Source organism: Osmerus mordax, chromosome 2, assembly GCF_038355195.1.
Source record: "Osmerus mordax isolate fOsmMor3 chromosome 2, fOsmMor3.pri, whole genome shotgun sequence".
In the NCBI taxonomy this organism is placed as follows: domain Eukaryota; kingdom Metazoa; phylum Chordata; class Actinopteri; order Osmeriformes; family Osmeridae; genus Osmerus; species Osmerus mordax.
The window spans coordinates 13,647,748-13,669,154 of NC_090051.1; the positions used below are offsets into that span (position 1 = coordinate 13,647,748).

Here is a 21,407-nt window from a genome sequence, read left to right on the forward strand (position 1 = left end):
GAGTCTTCGTCAGCAGGGTGGGGCCATTGTCCTCAGCCACAGAACAGATTGTTTCACTACGTTCACATTTCATTTTTTGCAGATTGTTTGCTAAATTCGAAACCAATCGAAAATGGGTAAACTAGCACCCCATTTATTTCCTTACGTCAAGAAGTTGCCTGTAGACGTGCTCGCGGATACGAACAGGGGACGAGCACAAAAGGGAATATCAGCAAATCGCTTATTTACCTGAGCTGAATGAGAACAAGGAGAAAGAGCTTGATAATCTACAGTTTACAAATGGTTGCACACATACATGACGGTTGTTTGTAGAGTTTATTTCCGTTATTTTAAAGCAGATTATAGATTGTTGATGTTATTCTGGAGCAAAGACGAAGATGTAGGCCTATAAATCATGTCTGATAACCACAATATTGTTACGGTCGATATTCTTAGAACTTTATGTCAGTTAACACCACAACGATGGCATTAACAATAGTAATAGTAAGCAACACTCATCATCATTATAATAGTAACAGGCTTAATTTAGTTTGCTTTGCCGAGCTACAACAAGACGGAGCCAGATATTACAGTTTCTTTAATCCGACACAATACTTAAGCAGTCAAACTAAAAACACGAAGCAAAAAGAACAACGTATAGGCCCTACACGTATAATACTACAGTACTAATAGTATTGATTTTCGTAAAGTTCACATGTATCTGCTTCTTGATCGGGCTTGTACCACATTCTGACAGTTTTCTGCAATGCCTTAGCTCCAGCTCACAAAACTCGCGACTAGTTGTTGCAAAGTATGACGTGTACAGCTAGTTGCAAGCAGAGCCATAGCCTTTTATATGGCTCTGCTACGGAAGTGTCGCAACTCTCTTTTTCTATGGCTCTGGTTGCAAGCATGCACGAGTTTCGGAGCTAAGAACAAGCTTCTGCGCAAGACCGGACGAGTCAGTCTGGAAAGATGGCGCGGTCCATTTCGCGCTCTCGCTTGCCTCACTGCGCCACTGAGCACTTTTCATAGAAATGAATGGGGACGCCATCTTGGAAGAAAAATCTAGTTGTGTCTATTAATATATAAGTCTATGGGGGGGAGGCGGTGCATATCCTTTACAGTGGTGCATCATACCAGAGAAAATATTCAACAGCTTTTCTGAGATCGACCCGCCCCTTTTATACAGGATGCAGCGGGTCTGCTTTCGGTTTCCCAGAAATCATTGCATTCTCCTTTTCTTGCGATTTCGCCCATTCTCGTCAATACAGTTGTTCAGACTGAGGTTACAGTGGAGCATGTCGGACCTGTATCCGATTTGGAGTACATGAAAGTGGCCCAATTTGTAATAATTGTGCACCGCTTGGTCCTTGTCAACATTTAGAGAACATGGCATCGCTGGCAGAGAGAGGGGTGCCGTTGAGTGCGGTAGGAAGAGCAACATTTACACTTTTGCTTGTGTTGTTGGTGGCGTTTTAATGTTTATTCCAAGTGCCTGTCTAGTAAGTTGGAGTAATTCAATTTGTGCGAATACTGGCGGTCCACTGGATTTGAAAAAAATGCATTTGTCCATTGGAAAGGGTCTTTGACAGATTGAGCTATCTAGCTGGTTTTACTTTATTCTAGCTAGCTTGTTTCGCCATAGTTTCAGATGGTGAGCCCTCCACCCGCACTGCATGCAACTCACATTCAGATGATAGTTCAGCTGTCCTCAAACACCAAGGATACTGACATGATCTGGTGACATTGATTTTTTTCAGTTGTTTATGCCTGAACAATACTTCCTTGCGCGCCATTTCACAGTGCTCCTATCAAGTTGATACTGGAAGTTGTTACCTGCAAGCAGGTTAAGACTTATTACATTACCTTCCATTCTTTTATTCCATTTTCAAAACGAACGCGACAGCCAGTGTTCCTTCACAGGAGCGCGCACACATACGCGAACATTAAGATTTCAAACTAAATCAGCATCCCCTAATCTTTAATTTAACCAACATTACATATCGTCCGATCCTTCCACAATTCATAAATGTCCTCTCATCCATTTCCTTGTCTCACTCTTTCCACCATTGTAATTTTTTTCTTTCCACATCACTCTTTTCCACCCTATCTGCACTGTGCTTTAATGAAATGACAACCTGCCAACTTTTTACACAGTAAAAACAAAAATGACTTGTTACACAGTCATACACGCAATCTCTCATGCACATTCGACTTCCTAATTCACCAAGGTGAGTTAGGAAGTCCACACAGTGTGTTGTTTACATTTAGTCATTTAGCAGACGCTCTTATCCAGAGCGACTTACAGTAAGTACAGGGACATTCTCCCCCAGGCAAGTAGGGTGAAGTGCCTTTCCCAAGGACACACGTCATTTGGCACGGCCGGGAATCAAACCAACAACCTTCTGATTAATAGCCCGACTCCCTAACCGCTCCTCAGCCATCTAACTCCCCGTGTTGTAGTTGGTCAGTTGATTTGAATCTGCTTTGAGGTTTAAGTGTAGGGGGGTTTATATCGGCCAAACAACCAAAACTATGACCCTAGATTTAGCCTAATGGAAGAACTGTACAGTGTATTAATATCAACCAAATATGCTGGAATTGCAGTTTGTTGGCTATTGGTAAAAATCAGAGGCCGTGTTCACAAAACATCTTAAGGCTAAAAGTAGCTCCTAACTTGACGACTTAAGAGAAACTCCACATCTTTTTACTTTAAGTATTTCAAAAAGCATTTTGGCGCTAAAACCAGCTCCTAAATCACTAAATCACTCTCTTCCCCTCCCAGCTCTGCCCCAAGTATCTTCACAGCAACTCCACCAGCCACACCCGGCCCTTCAGTGCCATGGCAGAGCTCATAGGTGAGTCTTCGTCAGCAAGGTGGGGCCATTGTCCTCAGCCACAGAACAGATTGTTTCACTACGTTCACATTTCAGCTGAATGTGGCCCAAATCAGATTTGTGACACAGGTCTGTTACTTGGATGGAAGTGTGAACAGCCCAAAGTGCATTGAATCGGACATTTTCAAATCGGATTTGGGCCACTTTCATATGTGGTATAAATTGGGTACAAGTCTGAAATTTTGCACTGCGATCAACAGGTGAAAAAATCAGATCTGATAAATCCGTTATTGAGCATTAAAGGTTGCAGTGTGAACTTTGCACCGGGACAACCAGTGTTGTGCCGAATTCACACCCTCCTTTTACAGCGACAGTTTCAAATTGTGAGATTTACATAAGAAAGAGGTGTCAATGGACTTTGAGGTTCACTGTATGTCCATTTTACCCACCGAACTGTCGTTATTCAACGATGACAAGGTAAACTCGGTTTTGCATTCAATGACCCCTTGGAAGGCAGAGTTTCTGGGTACATGTACATTTACATTTATTCATTTAGCAGACGCTTTTATCCAAAGCGACTTCCAAGAGAGAGCTTTACAAAGTGCATAGGTCACTGATCATAACAACAAGATAGCCACAAAACATTGCGAGTAGCCAAAACATGAAGCACACATTGTGAACAACCAAAGTAAGTGCCAAAGGGAAGAACCATAAGAGCATGTAGTTAAACAAGTTACAATTAAACAACATGAACTGCTATAAGTGCAAGTGTACCTGTGGAAAAAAACAAGCAACAATAATAAAAACAATATATCACAGCGAGTACAAAAAATTTAAATCAGTTACCACTAACCACAAGAGCAACAAGTCTCTGAGCAAGAGTCATTGTGATCCTTGAGGAAACTAACATCGGGTCAAGCGAACCATTCCTAAGTACCGTTGTACTCCTGGAACAAGTGCGTCTTGAGCCTTTTCTTGAAGGTGGAGAGACAGTCAGTGTCTCTGATGGAGGTGGGGAGTTGATTCCACCACTGGGGGGGCCAGACAGGAGAAGAGCTTGTGTTGGGACCGGGCGGTCTTGAGCGGTGGGACCACCAGGCGGTTGTCTGAAGAAGACCATAGGTGACGGGTGGGGGTGTAAGGCTGCAGGAGAGACTTGATGTAGACGGGTGCAGTCCCGTTCACTGCTCGGAAGGTCAGTACCAGCGAGGCCCCTCTGAGCAGAATATAGCATGCAGTCCAGACAGTGGGGAGACAGTGAGGAAAATCATGTACAAATAAGGCTTATGTGATTAACGACCACTTCACCTGCTGAACGTTCTAGTGTGTCAATACATTGACCACTGAAGACCCGTTAAGGAAGCAATTCTGTGCATTCTATATCTGTACTGTCCAACTCATGTATTTAAGCATGACTGAGAGACAGAGTTCTCACTCATGCCATCAGCTCGTCTTGAACTGATTGTTTGATCCGGGTCGCTCGACTAATAAACCAAAGTCAACTCCTTTCCTTTGTCGTGACTCCTTCCGGCCTGCCTTCTCCAGAATTTACATCTTATCAAGTGCTCGTCTTGAACTGATTGTTTGATCCGGGTCGCTCAACTAATAAACCAAAGTCAACTCCTTTCCTTTGTCGTGACTCCTTCCGGCCTGCCTTCTCCAGAATTTACATCTTATCACCCTTTAAAATGTTTGTTAATTCTGAAATAACACTTAGTTTCCATTTGTCTTTATAATCATGAGATATGGCATTGTACATTGAGCATGTACATTAATTTTATGAGTAAACATTCTATAATGCCCCCATTTATGTCCATCACACAATGTCAATTTGACTTGCATACACAGACACACACACAGAAATATACACACGCGCACACACACTCACACACAGATTACACACACTCACAGAGAGAGAGATATACACACACATACACCTGCTACATTTAAGCACCAAAAAGTCTGCTCCCGCGAACCCACTTTCTTTACCCTATGTAATGTGGGAACCTGCAAAAGTTTATTCGAAAACATTCTAAACATTAAAGTGTTTCTTGCTTTGTAAGTCTCACAACTGCACATTTGGGGAGGGACAACATGCAAATGAGTTATTTTGAATTGAATGGGTGTGAATTTGGCATAACACTGGCTCGAAGGCTGTGGGAAGTAGGGGTCTGGAGGGTGCTGCAGCACCCCCTGGTGGATGGTAGAGGACATGCACATTCACAACAAATTTAAAAACAAATGTTTTTTCATTTAATTGAATTTGGTTGGTTATGTTAATATTATAATGATAATTTGACGTAAGGAAAGGGTGAATCTTAAGTTCTACATTTTCAGTCCAGTTGGTAATTAGGTTCAGGTCTCACATGGCCACACACTTGTTGCAAACAGGTGCACAAGGGCACAAGAAAATGGCAATGCAAAAGCACATTTTGGATTTCTTTAGGAATCCAAAAATATGATCCGATGTCCTTGCATGTTCCTGCTATCAGATCATTGCCTGCTTTGCAAGTAAATACAGTGTTATTGGTCGCTGTTTTATTGTCAATGTTTTTGGTGTAAATCTGGCTTTCCCATGAGCCAGTGCCAAGCCGCAGTTTGTGTGTGTGTAGCCTATATTCTGTCTATGTCTTCTTACACGATTATATTATTATTCCTTTCATAGACAAATATTGTATGTTCTAAGTATACAACACATTTTTTAAGGTCCATAATCATGTAAGAAAACATGCACAACAATGTACATGTTACAGCATCTTTTTCATAATACTTTGATCATATTTTCATATTTTTCATTGAGTGTTGAGGGTGGTACCCCCTCACACATTGCGTCATCCTCACAGCACCCCCCACTTGAAACATCTTCCCACTGCTATGGTCTTCTCCGTAACATTGTCATAACTGTTTAATTGTGTGTATGTCACTAAATACACACATTTAAAACAGACAGAATTATATCAATCACACAAACATCAAACAAATGTACAACTTGGAGCAAAATCACAGCTGCAGCCAAATTACGTTGGAACCATGCTGGTGCATGGAGTTGTTTTCTATTGAACATAATGCCTATGAAGCCTAGTATAGAGGATGCAAACTGTTCTATGTAGTGTATTTCTATTTTTACTTATTTCCCCCCTTCGATTTTTTTAAATCTCAGACAACGCGTACGACCCTGATGTAAATGCCAAGCAGTTTTGGATTGATAAAATGCGGATCAACAACGAGGACTGCCTTATCTTCATGGATAATGGCAATGGGCTTGACTACGATAAGATGCACAAGATGCTCAGGTAGGGATGGGTGCCAGCTTCGCTTTAAACACACTGTAGATAATATTTTATCTGACCTCACAAGTGTGTCTTTTTATCGTCTGTCATTATGTTTCTGTCTCCTCCCTTCTATGTCTTTTTCCTCGTGTGCCTTTATCTCTTTCTTACCTCCACCTCTCTTTCTATTTGTGCTCTTTCTGTTAAGTATGTCTCTAATTGATCGGTCCAGTACTCACTGTTATAATAGGACTAATACAAGGAATAAAGAGATAAACGATAAACAATTTAAATGTGTAATTGGCATATGTCGATAACCGTGTCAACGTAGAACTCTGGCAGGGCAGGAGACCCCCCACCAGGGCGTAGCCACGGGTAGGCCTGGGTAGACACAGGCCTACCCAATTTGTTCTATGGCCTACCCAAAAGCGAAAATATCTCGGAAAAATTATGCACCGGGTGCACATCGCATAGTAAATAAGTTAAAAAAACTGAAAAGATGCCTATCCATATTCTTCTAGGCCTACCCAAAAAAAATATTCTGGCTACGCCCCTGCCCCCCCCCCCCCCCCCCCCCCCCACATCACCCTTCTTGAATAACTAAACACCAAAGTTCTCCACGAGAATGAAGTCGTCCCCCCCGTACCCCCCCCCCCCTATAGATCTGCTGCGTCTCTGTCTGAATCCTTCCATCTCCTCAGTTTCGGATACAGTGACAAGACTGCCGGCCATGGGCGAGAACCAATCGGTATCTATGGTAATGGATTCAAGTCCGGTTCCATGCGCCTGGGCCGAGATGCCCTGGTTTTGTCAAAGTCCCAGGATGCCGTGTGCGTGGGCTTGCTCTCCCAGAGCTACCTGGAGGCCATCAAAGCAACACAGATCCAAGTGCCAATCGTCAGCTTTCAATGCAGCTCACGCAGCAGGTATGTCCATCCGTGGGAAACACATGCATGCAGACACAGATGAGACATGCTCTATGTATGTTAAGAATCCCTTTGTATGTCACACTTTGCAGATATTTTGTGTTCTTTCCAGGCATCATATGAACGTGTTGTGCTTTATCTATGGTCTGTTGATTAATGTTATATTTGTTTGAATTAGGTTGTATTCATGGTGTTCCGTGTCTGTTATTTTGCAGTGATGGGTATTTAGAGTGGGACCAACTGCGCCCCTGTGAGGACCACAGGGCCAGTCTGAAGGACATCCTTACCTACTCTCTGTTTAAGAGTAAGGACCAGCTGCTCACAGAGCTCAGAGCTATTGTCTCGACCTGCTCCACTGAAGATACAGGGACACGCATCATCCTTTGGAACTTACGCAGGTAAAACACATGCACAGGCTCACATGTAGATACAAGCATACATACATACATACACACACAAACAGGCGTCTACATACATACATACATACATACATACATACATACACACACACACAAACACACACTGAAACACACAAGCATCTCCATGCTCACACATCCACATGCACGTGAATGTAAATGCACAATAGCGTTTTGTATGTGTGTCTGCATACAAACATACACACTGCACTTTAGTGGTAGTATGTATGGGTAGATTAAGATTACCGCACATGCCTACAGAACATCATCAGGAGAGACAGAGTATGACCTCACAGACCGCTACGACATCAAAATCCCATATGACGTATACAGCTCCTTCACTGAGGAGGGCAAACGCCCAGTGCCTCATGCAAACTCAGTCCCTGATACTGATTTATCACTACGGGTAAGCTAAGAGAAGAATCATTATACATCCTGAAAACCTACTGTTAAAATTATTCAAATGTACCGTATGTGTACTTACAACTGGGGGAAATAGTCAGTTCCCACACATTTGATTCTTGGCATACAAGCTCTTGTCATACAGTATATTATCATATCCATCTCTCCAGTCACTGTATGAAGGTGGAATAAATCTTGGAAGTCACCTCAGTAATGTGTTGTGTCCAGGCCTACTGCGCTATCCTGTACCTGAAGCCTCGCATGCAGGTCATCATACAAGGCCAAAACGTTAAGAATCAGCTGATCTCTAAGAGTCTGGCTTACGTCTGCAAGGACCAATACAAACCCACCTTCTTGGTATCCTTTTCCACTGAGAGGCTGGTCTTACAACAATCTTTCAGATCTATCTGTGTCTGTTCATTTGTCTATGTGTATGTCTTTTCCACTCCTCTCTTGCCTCCATGCTTGCAAACATTAAAAGAGTACGCAGACAAATTGAATTTGTTGATTGAAGCCCTAGCACTCACCTCACTTATCAATTAATAGAAATTGCGTGCTGTGGTAAAATGTCCACCACAGTTATGTCATAATGTATGTTATAATAACCATGTGAAAAGGAATGTTACAATCTATCCACCTACCTTGTGAGTGTTCTTCCTAAGTTTTATCCCAGCCAGGGAAACGCATCCCCATCACCTTTGGGTACAACACCAAGAGCAAAGATCAATATGGTATAATGATGTACCACAAAAACCGTCTTATCAAGGCGTACGAAAGAGTTGGCTGCCAAAACCAAGTATGTGTGTGTTTGTGTGTGTATGTGTGTGTGTGTTAGAGAGAGAGACTAACTGTCCTCTTCTTGCAGGCCAATAACAAAGGTGTGGGGGTCATCGGTGTCATTGAGTGTAACTTCCTGAAGCCCACCCACAACAAGCAGGACTTTGACAACGAAGACAGTTATAGGTGAGACAGAGGGCAGTTGCTGGGGTATACAGAATCTTCTCCTTTGCAGAAATAGCCTATGGAAAAAGTTGAGTTACAACTACAAAGTTGATGTACTGTATAATATTCTCAGGAAGACCATGAAGATTCTTGGCACCAAGCTGGAGGACTACTGGAAAGAAATGAACCACAAGAGACTCACAAAGGATCCCAATAACAAAGTACCAGTGGAGGACATTGAGTTAGTTCCACATTTAAAATATAAAACTGCAAAAAACTGTACCAGGGCCTTGTGATTACATTATTTAGGCTTGGCTGTAAATTAGATTTTACATCTGCCATTTAACAAACTATAGCAGACTTTTTGTATGATAATTATCTACCAGGTGATCATATACCTGGTGATCATGGGGTAATAGTCTGTGTTACGACCCTGTAGGAAACGTCCAGACCAGAACTGGGTGCAGTGTAACAAGTGTCTAAAATGGCGGAAGCTTCCGGATGGCATTGATTCCGACCGGCTTCCTGACGTGTGGTACTGCATCATGAACCCAGACCCACAGTACAGGTGGGTACACAACCATTTGTGTGTGTGTGTGTGTGTGTGTTTTAGTCTGACAGTCTATCACCCGTCTCCCAGAAATTGTGCAGTAGATCAGGAAAGCGAAGACTCGGACGATGAGCAGCCTTACCAGAAGACCTACAAGCTACAGTGAGACTCACAACCCGCAGTACCATCACTAGAGCCTTTATACAAACATATCAGTACATCTGTTTAATCTACCAGTAAGTACTCAACAACGAATCTTCAATTTATCTGGTTTTATTTTGTTAAAGGGAGAAAAAACTGTTGGAAGAGAAGGAAAGAAAAAAGGTAAATAGCACGTCTGTGTACCAACTAAGTTGTAGCTATATAATAAAAAGCAATCGATTTATTTGGACACTTACTTGGTAAAACCCCAACCCCAACTTTTAGTGGCTTGTGTTTGGCCCATGTGTCTGTGCTTCAACCTAACAGCCACACTGTGTTCACTCTTACTGCCCTGCCCTGTGTATTCTTCAGAAAGAGGAGGAGCTGGCAAAAGCAGAAGGGGAAAGGGCTCGTCAAGAGGCGGCTCGGAAGGCAAAACTAAAAGAGTTGGTGGGTTGGACATCATCATAAGACACACATAAACACATTGACATTTGGTGGAGAGAATCTTTTTTAAAGTAAACCATTTTTACCCATTCAGCAGACAATTGTATACATTTTTTATCTATCCTTCAAATAGCATATATTACTATATTGTCACTCATTATGACAGTTGCGTGCGTCCTTTCTCCTTGCTGTCTGAAGCGAGGGGCCTCAAATTGTATAAATAGGCTGGTATGATGTTCACCAAGGGACCTGTTGACCCTAGAAAGAGAGAAGTCATCTCTTACTGGAAACACATCCTATCATGTGAAAAGTACAGCTGAAAATCAAGGATCAGCAGAGAATAGTTCTAATGCAGACCAATCTAGGCACACAAGCCCTCTAGTAAGAAGACTGTTGAATATGGTAAATACTTAAGATGTGTGCTGTCATGTTCCTCCTATGTGATCTTTAGGCTGGAAGGAATCAGAGGCGGTCTCCAGCTGGTACAGACCCTCCACCCCTGGGCACTGAAAAGTCCAGAGCCTCTCCTCTCTACTCCCCTCAACATTCTTCACTCTCACAAGGCGGTATGCCATGTTTGAAGGTCCACTTTAGATCCACTAAAGATTCATTGAATTTCTGGAGTGATATTTCTGGGACGTTAAAGTCGTTCTTGCCGTGCTGTAATATTGTCATGTGTTTCTCTGTCTGTCCCCCTCTTTCTCTGTCTTCCTTTTTTCTATCAGGCGCCAACAGTCCCTCCAGTGGCAGCTTGCCCACCCGCCGTCATGTCTCTTCTACCCCCTTACGGTAGGCCATAGGCGTCGATTTAGGGAGGGGTAACTTTCAGGAGAGCTGAAATATTCCTAATAATATTACAATTGATTTTTATTTGTCATTCCATTGGGCGCTGTCATGCGTGTCACACTCAGCCAGAGAGCGTTGATGGTCCGTAAAGTCTGGCTCAGTGCACTCTGAAGGGTAGGCTGCGCATGAACAGAGTCACCTCAAGCCACTTTGTCAGTCATTGTACAATCTATTGATGGAGACAGATGATGGATGGAGATTAAATAGTTATATTTTAATCTAAGAGAAAGACTTTTGGTCCTTTTTACGTCTTCTTGTTGACTGTAAAAACATTTTTTAAAGCAGTTTTCCCTAATTTTCTAAGCAAAAACATGGGCATAAAACACTATGTAAAATGTACATAAAAACAGAATGCAATGATTTGCTAATCTCATAAACCCATGTTATTCACAATAGGAAAAAGAAAACGTGAAATGTATTGCTTTAATTGTTGGCCCTGTCAGATCTCTTCTGTTGTTTGTTTACAAAGCTAACCACATTATAACCTCTGGTTTACCTCCCGCCAACACATTCCACACCACCGGAACAACTTTCAAGCCAAACCTACACCCTGCTCCCCGGCTAAAAAGCAACACCTATGAGGGATTCTTTATCTTTCTTTCTGTCTTTATAATCCATCCCTACCCCCTCTGTGTGCAGGGTAAAGAGGAGACAGCCAAAATCATTGGCTAATGAAATGAAAAGAGCCAGACTAGAAGAAAGCCATGACAACACTTCACTGCCAGCCACACCAACTATGGGAGGGAACGCCTCAAGCTCGAACCTCTTCGCTGACAGTGATGATGACAGTGATGACACCATTCTGGAGACCAATATCTCTTGTGACCAAGTTGCCGGTAACGCTGCCATGGACTCGCTCCCTGATATTGCCACCATGGGATCAAATTCCATTGTTCCTACAGGAACCAACCCTTCCCCTCCACCTGTCCAAATGCACCAGCTGCTACACACAAGCGTCAAAGTTCAGACAGAGACTCCAACCATAGTGAAGCAGGAGCAGGGACAGTGTGGGAGTAAGATAAAGGAAGAGGCTGAGAGATATTATGAGGAGGAGCAAAGGAAGCATGGGACGTTCCAGCAGGAAGAGGCAGATGCCAGAGCAAAAAACAACAATGCAACTCACATCAAAGAGGATGGAGACCTGAGTGATGAAGGGACAAGACCCTCGTGTTCAGGTCCATCCAGACCAGACACACAGTTTGACACAAGCGAGGCACAGAACCAGCAGGACCAGCTAATGGAGCTCATGCAGGCCGTAGCCCAGGAGAGAGACTCCTACAGGTAGGTGTGTGTGTCTGTCTATGTCTGTCTGTGTGTGTGTGTGTGTGTGTGTGTGGACACATCTTCATCAGACCTTTCTACTTTACACAGGGAGCAGGTCCACCAGATGACCTCCCAGTTACAGGAGACGGAGAGCAGACTGCAGCAACTCCAGGACCAGAAGACGGAGCACGCTCACCAACCCAGCCATACAGACAGACATGGAGGGGACGGTGAAGGGGAGGCAGGGAGAGACGCGCAGTACTATAAGAATCTGTATGAACAGGCCAAGCAGGAGGCAGAACAATTGAGGCTGGAGAAGGAAGCAAAGTTAGCTGTCAGTCACAGTACTGAAGAGCAGTGTACAGTGAGTGACGAGATGGCCCTGCAGGTGGACCAACTGCTACAGACCCTGGACCAGAGAAACAATGAGAGGGACATGTTTCAAAACAAGGTGAGGGCTATCAGGAATGATTTACTGTGTTGATGTGTTGAGCAGGTGTAGGATATTTTTGTTCATCAGAAGGGTTTTGGGTCTAAAGAAAAAGTTGGAGTGGAATATCTTTCAGAATCAAGGCAACTTGATGGTTTATTCAGCAATGCAGCAGTTGATACAGGAAGACAGAAAAAGAGACTCTTAAAATCGAGCACAATTATATAGTCAATATGAGGAAATTCCCCCTCCCTTCATAATCCTATATCCCAATCTTGTCCCACACTTTCTCTCAGTTCATTCACCTTTCAATGAGGCAGCCTTGTGTACATACATGCTCATTATCAGTCTATGGTCAGCTTGACCTGCTCTCTCTGGTCCGTTTCTCCTCCAGTGGAGGACACAGATACTCAGACAAGGAGGACTAGCTCCTTTTCCTGGCTTCTGTTCTATGGGTTTTTCCTTCTGAACTCTGGCAATACCCCTAGTCTCCCCACTGTTCTGTAACTCAGGAATGTGTTGTTTCATACTCGCGACGCCTTTCTCTGAGACTAGTCAAGTCATGCTACAGCTGGACAGATAGTGCAGCCCTCGGCCTTCTTCCCTACTACTGGACATCCCCCACATATTAGCCTACATGACTTATAATCAATCCATTTTACACTTCAACATAGGCAAAATCCATGTCTGATAAACTGTGTTATGCTATTCGGTGTGCATAAAATAATAATGCAATTCAGTTGAGCCAGTCATTGTATTCACACTACGACCTATGCTTCTCTCCTCTCCTTCTGGCATCTTTATGTTCTGCTCTGTATCCAGGTGCAGTGTCTGGAGGTGCAGAACATTGACCTGATTTCCCAGTGTGAACATCTGCAAAAGGACCTGGAAGAAATGAAAGAGGAGTTAGAGAGGGCTAAGGCTGCCCTAGCAGAAAGACAGGCTACTGGGCCTGGGGGTAGCCAGACTGGAGCGGCACACCCAAGGGGAGAAACAGAGGGAGAGTCTGGGACAGCTGGAAGGTGGGGGATATGGAATGTAGGAGGGATGTGTCTTTGAAATATTTGTATATATTGTCAAAAGCCATATATGAGCAGACCATTTCCCTTGTATTTAGATATTAAATACTTTAATATGAAACATTTAAACATGCTCTCTGTCTCTGCAGGTTGAGGGATCTGCGAATGAATGTGGGTCGCCTCCTGGTCTCCTTTATGCCTGAACTGGATCTGGACACGATCAATTATGAATGTGATGCCATAGATGAGATCCTGGAACAAGTCCTTCCTACTGTGGAGTCTTTTCAAGGGTAGACAAGGAGTAGAGAGTAAACACAGGAAGTAGAGAAAGGGGATGTTGATTTGGATTAGAAGCATTTGTCAAAATGGAAAAAGATCAGACGTTCTGTTACAGAGATCTTCTGTTTTACGATTGTGCAATAGTGGTCAACCGATCAGTCTGTTGGTTGATTAATTAGGGCGGTTAAATGCTTTTTTGATGTACCTGGCATCGGCCGATGCCTGCACTCTCAAGGCCGATTTTTGGCACCTTGTGACAATTTCATAATTTTATGGGGAGACGTCAGTGGGTGCTGTTACCCTTAACGTTACCTGAGAGAAAAGACAAGACTAGCTGTCAATGCTCAATATATTTTAACTGGCCACTCTTAAAAACATTGCTTTATTGTCTGTATAATTTATTCCTGTATTTTTGTGAGAAAATGTGAGTTGGGAATCGTTGGACTCAATCCGCTATCCTTCTTTTGTATGTAATAATAATAATAAGACTTTATTTATATAGCTTTATATTGGAATGTCTTTAAAGTATGGAAGATTTATATTACATTGGTGATGGTGTGTATGGTGCCACTTGTATGATTGGTAAGTCTATTTATCTTTTAAATTCAACTTTAAACACAGGAATGTAAAGTGCTGTAAAGTTAGTAATGGAGACAAATAGTAAAGGAATGCTATTCAGATGTGTTTTCTCATGCTCATACTTCATGCCAACCCTGCATAAGTCAGTGCCCCACTTGAACCACCCCCAGTCAAAAAAGTCTGGACACGCCCCTGTTCTTGAGACATCATGTCATACCAGCATCAATCAATCAATGCCTGTGATGCAGTTGGCGATTAAGATGTCGGTAAGACATACACGGATTCCTGGAACTATACATGCAGTACCTGTGATGCAGCTGATGACAGTGGCTTCTTCCCCTATATAATAAATCACAATTGAAATTATTGTACTTGTTCAACCTCCACATCATCTAGTCACTTTCTCACACAATTTCTCATTCATTTGACCAGATTCCCAATGCTCTGGTTACCAGAATCTGGTACATTGTTCATTTACACCAGGATTTAAAGAAAGTCTCAGGTCATGGGATGTATGAGTGGTTATTTACAAAAATACAATGCCTGCTTTTGAATATTAAGCTAAATTGTTAAGTTTGTGTTTGTGTGTTTTTATGCAAAACAAAGAGATTTAACTTATTTTTCATTTGTACTTAAGTTGTATGTACTTACGTGTATTTTATTTTTCTACTTTGATCTCTAAGTTTCTTCTGCTTCAGAAATGTAATTCTGTTGAAAGTTTAAATTCCATTATTCTAAACCACACCCCTGGACAGATACAAATTGTGAGTTAGCTTCAGCAATAAACTCATGACAAATCAGACTAGCAGCTTTTTTCTTCGATATGAGTGGACAAAACTCCGGCCACCCGGAAGACAGCGGTTTCCAAAATATGCGTCTCTTGCGTTGTCCAATCGTTGCAAGTGAGCGCATACTTGTCACTAGCGGAAGTTTTGGGTGAATTGTACGCGGGAAATTGAGTGGTCTAGCTACCAGCTGCCTTACTCGGTGGTGTGTACTGTCAGCGAAGGACGAAGAACAATTAAGCAGTAGCGAAAGTACGGGATTTACAGGTACTGGTAGCCTAAACGTGTATATTTCTTACTCCTGTCAAATGCAGTTATTTATTTGAGGCACGTACAGTACGCACTCGACGGTGAAGATAGTTTCTGTAGAGCTAGCTAGGTGGATGGTGAAATGACTAGCTACAGTAGCTATTAGCTGTGGACAAACAGCCAACGCGACTGATTAGGGTTGCTACAAAGCCAAATATTTAAGGTTTGCGATGTACATAGACTAGGTTAAGCGTCCGTATTACTGCCGAACCTGGACTATCAACAACTTCTTACCCGCTCATCTAAGCAAGCTGTGAAACTTGCAGAAAGAGAGATAGCTCACAGTCTTACTGTAACGGTGGTTCCCAATAGTTGTCACAAAGTGTCCGCTCTTGCTAGCATTGCATTCATTGTTGCAAACCTGTCGCCCTAATCAGTCTTTTAGTCGGCCTAGATATTTGTCTTTCTGGACTTATTTTAGAATGAAGGTGATTACGTGTGAAATCGCGTGGCACAACAAGGAGCCGGTCTACAGTCTTGACTTTCAACACAGCTCAGAGGGACGCATAAACCGGCTGGCCACCGCTGGAGTGGACACCACTGTTAGAGTAAGTAACCCCTATCTCCCATTCACTTCATGCACACACTCACATTCCCTGGCTTTAATATATCACCTGTCGACCTTCTCAATCACAAATTCCCACTCCTGTAAATAACACACCAGTATATGAACAATAACCAGGACTCTTTCTCATGGATGTATTTTGGCTAGCATAATTGCAATAACGAGATGTCTCTTTCTGTGGTCATTCAGCTGTGGCGTGTTGAGACTGGTCCTGATGGGCGGGCGGTTGTAGACTTTTTGTCAAACCTTGCCAGACACACCAAGGCTGTCAACGTGGTCCGCTTCAGCCCCAATGGAGAGCTTCTGGCTTCAGGAGGAGACGGTATATTTATAAGATCAGTGACGTGATGCTGCAAAAGTTTACAGCATTGTCTCCTTGTGTGTCTACAATAAAATCTGTGTGTGTCTACCTTCCTCCTTGCTTGTTTTGTGTTTGCAGACGCAGCTATCCTGCTGTGGAAACTCAATGACAGTAAGGAATCAGAACAGCCTCCATGCTTCCAGGAGGAGGAGGATGCTCAGCTTAACAAGGAGTGCTGGACTGTGGTCAAGACCCTGCGGTGAGCTTTTGCCTTGCCAAAACCAGCCTTTATGGTATAGCATAGTTTAGATAAGCCTACTGACGTGTGTGTGTGTGTGTGTGTGTGTGTTTAGGGGCCACATAGAAGATGTGTACGACATCTCCTGGACCAGAGACTCAAACCACCTGGTGTCTGGATCTGTGGACAACACTGCTATCATGTGGGATGTCAACAAAGGTGTGTGTGTGTCCCTCTCTCTCTTTGTATCTCTCTTTGTCTCTTTCTCCGGTCTGAGTCTGTGTGTGAATGTTAACAAGCCTGTTGTATTCCAGGTCAGAAGCTTTGCATCTTTAATGACCATAAGAGCTATGTTCAGGGAGTGGCCTGGGATCCCCTGGGCCAGTATGTAGCTACGCTAAGCTGTGACAGGTAGGTCAAGCTGTTTTCACCACGTTCTTTTTTCCTTGTGCGATTCTCATTGTTGCCTCCTCTATTTACTTGTATCTTTGCCAGTACCACCAACATAAAAAATTGTGAATTTGCATGGAAGTTCTGTCCTCTTCAACAAAGTATATTACCTGACAAAATACTGTTTTTTTTCCTTTTTTTCCCTTCTCACCCTGACTCTCCGACCTCCCTTTCTCTCTCCCTTTATCAGAGTGATGCGCGTGTACAGTACCCAGACCAGAAAGAAGGTCTTTGGTGTCAGTAAGATGAGCTCTGGATCAGCTGGAGAAGGAGAGGTCTGTTATGAGGACACAGTGACGTAGTACACAGTCCCTATTCTGTCTTATACAGAATATTAATCACATACTATCTCTGCCCAGGTGAAAAACTACAGAATGTTCCATGATGACAGTATGAGGTCATTCTTTAGACGCCTCACCTTTACTCCAGACGGATCCTTCCTGCTCGCCCCAGGTACAAACTCAGAATACATTTTTCCGACCAGTTACCTTAAACAGGAAGTAATGGCGTTCTGTGGTGTCACAGGCTAGGATTAAGAGAAACTGATTAATCTTACCCTCGTCTCTTCCTGTCAGCGGGGTGTGTGGAGGCGGGGGACAATGTGACCAACACCACCTATGTCTTCTCTAGGAAGAGCCTCAAGAGGTAAACACAGCTAGTGTATCCATCACTTACATTCATCCATCCACTTCCAAGGTCGTCTGTAGTGACAACTCAGCATGAGCATGCTGTACTGACAGTCTGAACGTGGATCTGTATTCCAGGCCTATAGCTCACCTGCCCTGCCCTGCCAAGGCCACCCTGGCTGTCCGCTGCTGTCCTGTGTACTTTGAACTGAGGACCAAGAAGGGAGAGGGTAGGGAAATGCATGTTACCATGACACACTCACACACACTTGTGAAAACCGCATCCCAGACCTAAAAAGGTTAATCTCCTTCATTAGTATTCCATTTCTCTCTCCCTCTCCCATGCAGATGGCTCTCAGCAGCCTCTTCCCAACACATTCCAGTTGCCATACCGACTGGTGTTCGCCGTGGCGTCTGAGGATAGTATCTTCCTGTACGACACACAGCAGACGCTCCCTTTTGGCCTGATCTCTAACATCCACTACCACACTCTCAGTGACCTCACCTGGTAATGCACACATACACACACACACGGTCATATGCCAGCTACTTCAACTGGTAATATACACACACATGCATGAACTGTTAATTAATAAAGGAACTGTTTCCAGTGGTGGAATAGAACATTCCCAACATTTTCTAATCATCATCATCACTGATTCAGTCACATTACATTGTTCCATCCTGGGATAGTGAAGATGGTTGTTCTATGCCCTGTCCAGGTCTGGAGATGGCTCCTTCCTGGCGGTGTCATCTACGGACGGCTACTGCTCTTTTCTGTCCTTCTCCCCTGGAGAGCTGGGCACCCCTCTAAAAGAGCCCCCTGCCCTGGAGGTCATTGCCCCAAGCAACGGCCTGGAGAAAAAGGGCAAGAAGGCAGCAGTAGCAGGCAGGATGTTGGTGTCCCCGATACCCCACAGCACAGAAGCAACCCCCCAGGCCACTGCTCCTGCATGTGTAGCTCTCCCCTCCAGCCCCATCACGCCTCTCTCCTCCCTGGCCTGCCCCCCTGCTCCCCAGGCTGGTGGAGAGAAGAACATCCAGATTGCCAAGACCAAGGCCCAGCCTCGTAGGATCACCCTCAGTACCCTCGAGGCCTGGAGTAAACCTGCCACCCCCAAACCCCAGACCACTGCCCCCGAGACAGGCAGCCCCAGCACTCCCTCGACACCCCAGATTTGCCTCACCCCGACCAGCTTGTCCACAGCCCAGCCCCGTCTCCACCCCCTCACCCCCTCCACCCCCAAGCTCAGTAGCAGCAGCACTGCAGGGCCCAGCACCCCAAAGACCACCACCCCGAAAGGGCCCACCCCCAGGTAAGAGCTGTGTGCAATCGCAGGCAGATGTAAGATGGTATACGTATTTAGTTGAGATGGCTAGGTTTTTACGTAATTGAGTCATGCCTCTAATTAAATGCCTTTCTCCATACTACAATATTTACTTGATAATAGTCAATACCACCGTGGCAAATGAAATCAAAGATCAAATTCCTGCTCACTCGTGTTATTTACAGTAAGCGTGTGGTATAATGGGACCCAACTTAACCAAAAGAGAATGCACTGTCCACAGCACTGTCCAGTTTATTAACAATTAGCTGCTTCTCAAAACACTTCAAAACCCCTAGCAGTTTTGTGCTGAGAGAAATAATCCTGAATATCTTAGCTTTGACTACACTCCGCTGCTGTAGATTGCATCTTTAGCTTGCTCAGGCTAAATGGGGGTCAGTGACTGGTGGGTTACCCCCTAACAACGCTCAAGTTTCAGAATCTGAGACAGCCATATCAGAGCAAAAATCATGTAGCATACTAGTGGCATACCTCAGGTTTGTAGGCTAATAGCCTTTTCATCCAAGTTTCTGTCCCTTTTTGTGGTTTTGATTGTATTCGAAAGTACACATCGTCTGTGTATATGTTTACAATCTGAGTGTGAAGGTAATGAGTAAGGGAGAGAAATGGGATGTTAAGATGAACCTTACTGTTTACATGACTATTAGTCTTTTTCCATTTCCTGAAGACTAGACCTATTCCTTCATTGACAAACTTGGAACTTCATACTTTCAAGTTGTTTAGTACCACTTTCTCCCTTCTGTTGGGTTGGAATGAACTCTATAGAAATAGGACACAAGATGTTGGATACACAAAAAACACTTCAAGGGTAAACTCACTGTCACAACCTGTTTTCAGACGGATATCCCTGACTCCTGTGGTGACTTGCTCTCCAGCCGCCAGTCAGCAATTCAGCGCACTCACCTCCACTGAGAAAGCCAAACACGGTCCGTATCTCCCTCTAGAAACACAGGGGTTGGCCCAGAACTTTAAGACAAGGGCCAAGATAGGTGTAGAACAATCACTTAAGTTGTGTCAGTGTTTTCTCTGTTATAAGAAAGAGCTAACTACTATGCATAGTTCTTGCATTTGGCAACGTATATATGAAATAAATGTAACTGCGGTCATTGTAACTTGAAAGGATAAGATGTAATTAGAAATAGAAAATGAATTGCTCAGAATGAATGTTTCATGTGCTTTGGACATGGACGAATTATAGCTCTGGCATAATTATTTGTTCATGTTGTCACAAAGTTATGCTCGGTCGGATATATGCCTTCACTAAGTTCTATTCTGTCTCTCCTTCAGAACGTCCCTCTCCCCCCACAGACCCTGTGTTCCTGCCCCCCGACTCCAAACGCCCCAAGACCAGCACCCCCCAGCATTAAGACCATTTCCCCTTCCACCTGCAGGGACCCCTTATGACCAACATGAGTACAGGACAGCAACAATACTGGTGTCAGCAGTCTACACGCACACACACTGAGCCAAGTTTGCCGTCTTCCTTTAACTGTAACACATTCATTTACCCCCCCCCCACACACACACACACACATACACAACAATCCAGGTTAACATTTTGTATTTTCTAACTCAGTAAAACAGAAACATCTCCCTTTGAAGCCCATTTGGATGTCAGTGTGTTGCCAGATGGCTGTTACTAACACGTAATGCCACCTCACTACACACTTGTCTGACTACAATCTGAAGGGCAGCACCTCACTTCAGATGTATAGAAACTGCCACTGGTAATGATGCCTTATCATTCTGAACTGTTTTATAGGTAATTGTGGATTATAATGTGGATTTGTATAACAATTCAATATAGGAATGCTTGTGAAAACAAATGTGCTGTCTCATTTGTTCATATTTTATATGTACCAGTTTCATAAGAAAATATTTTATTGAATGGCAAGACAATGGTGTACAGAGTATATCATTTTGGCTTTGTAGCCTACTGCCTTTGAGAATGATTTATGCTATAAATTCAAAGCCTCCCTTTTGAGTATTGATGCAGATGTAGGATTGCAAGGCTTTGGAATTATTTATTTGATCATATACAAAGGAGTATATTTTAAAAAAATATTCAGAATGTTAGCAGGATCATTTAAGGATGATCAAAGTTCATTGAGCTGAGGTCTCTTTGTCATTACTAGTCTTATCTAACAATCAGTTTGATGGGAGCACAATGAAATGTCATCAGACATATTGGTGTAATTGGGTTTACTAGAGGTTTACATTCTTATAACAAGTCTCAGTGTATAGCATATTTCTTTCAATTAAAACACGAGGATTTCATGCAAGTTATGTTAAAAGAACACTAGGAAGTGATACTGGATCATGTACAAAGAGAAGAGGAGTTGATAATAGACTTTATATTGTATTTCCTAGTAGTCAACTTGACAGAAGACTGCACCATCAAGTGAGACAAAACTGACATCAACAACCGATCTTGATAATGTGGGTTAAAAAAAAAGTCT

At 43.4% G+C, this 21,407-nt stretch overlaps 2 protein-coding genes across 2 annotated transcripts; both read left to right on the forward strand.

Annotated features, from left to right (window-relative positions):
* Positions 1–1,190: 1,190 nt before the first annotated feature.
* On the forward strand, positions 1,191–13,764 carry morc3a (MORC family CW-type zinc finger 3a). Its single transcript, XM_067261096.1, has 20 exons — positions 1,191–1,410; positions 2,768–2,840; positions 5,980–6,112; positions 6,790–7,014; positions 7,230–7,412; positions 7,692–7,836; positions 8,061–8,189; positions 8,506–8,628; positions 8,698–8,795; positions 8,908–9,015; positions 9,214–9,342; positions 9,415–9,486; positions 9,612–9,648; positions 9,838–9,915; positions 10,364–10,478; positions 10,638–10,701; positions 11,398–12,039; positions 12,130–12,472; positions 13,274–13,473; positions 13,620–13,764. The coding sequence occupies exons 1-20, from the start codon at positions 1,372–1,374 to the stop codon at positions 13,762–13,764; spliced, it is 3,081 nt and encodes a 1,026-aa protein (XP_067117197.1). The 5' UTR covers positions 1,191–1,371.
* Positions 13,765–13,776: 12 nt separating this feature from the next.
* chaf1b (chromatin assembly factor 1, subunit B) lies at positions 13,777–20,760 on the forward strand. The gene is made up of 14 exons (XM_067261900.1): positions 13,777–15,380; positions 15,844–15,970; positions 16,177–16,309; positions 16,427–16,547; positions 16,642–16,745; positions 16,841–16,937; positions 17,167–17,251; positions 17,336–17,429; positions 17,552–17,621; positions 17,741–17,832; positions 17,951–18,110; positions 18,325–18,918; positions 19,786–19,874; positions 20,236–20,760. Exons 2-14 carry the CDS (start codon positions 15,845–15,847, stop codon positions 20,313–20,315), a joined length of 1,845 nt encoding a protein of 614 aa, XP_067118001.1. The 5' UTR covers positions 13,777–15,380; position 15,844; the 3' UTR covers positions 20,316–20,760.
* The last annotated feature ends 647 nt before the right edge of the window (positions 20,761–21,407 follow it).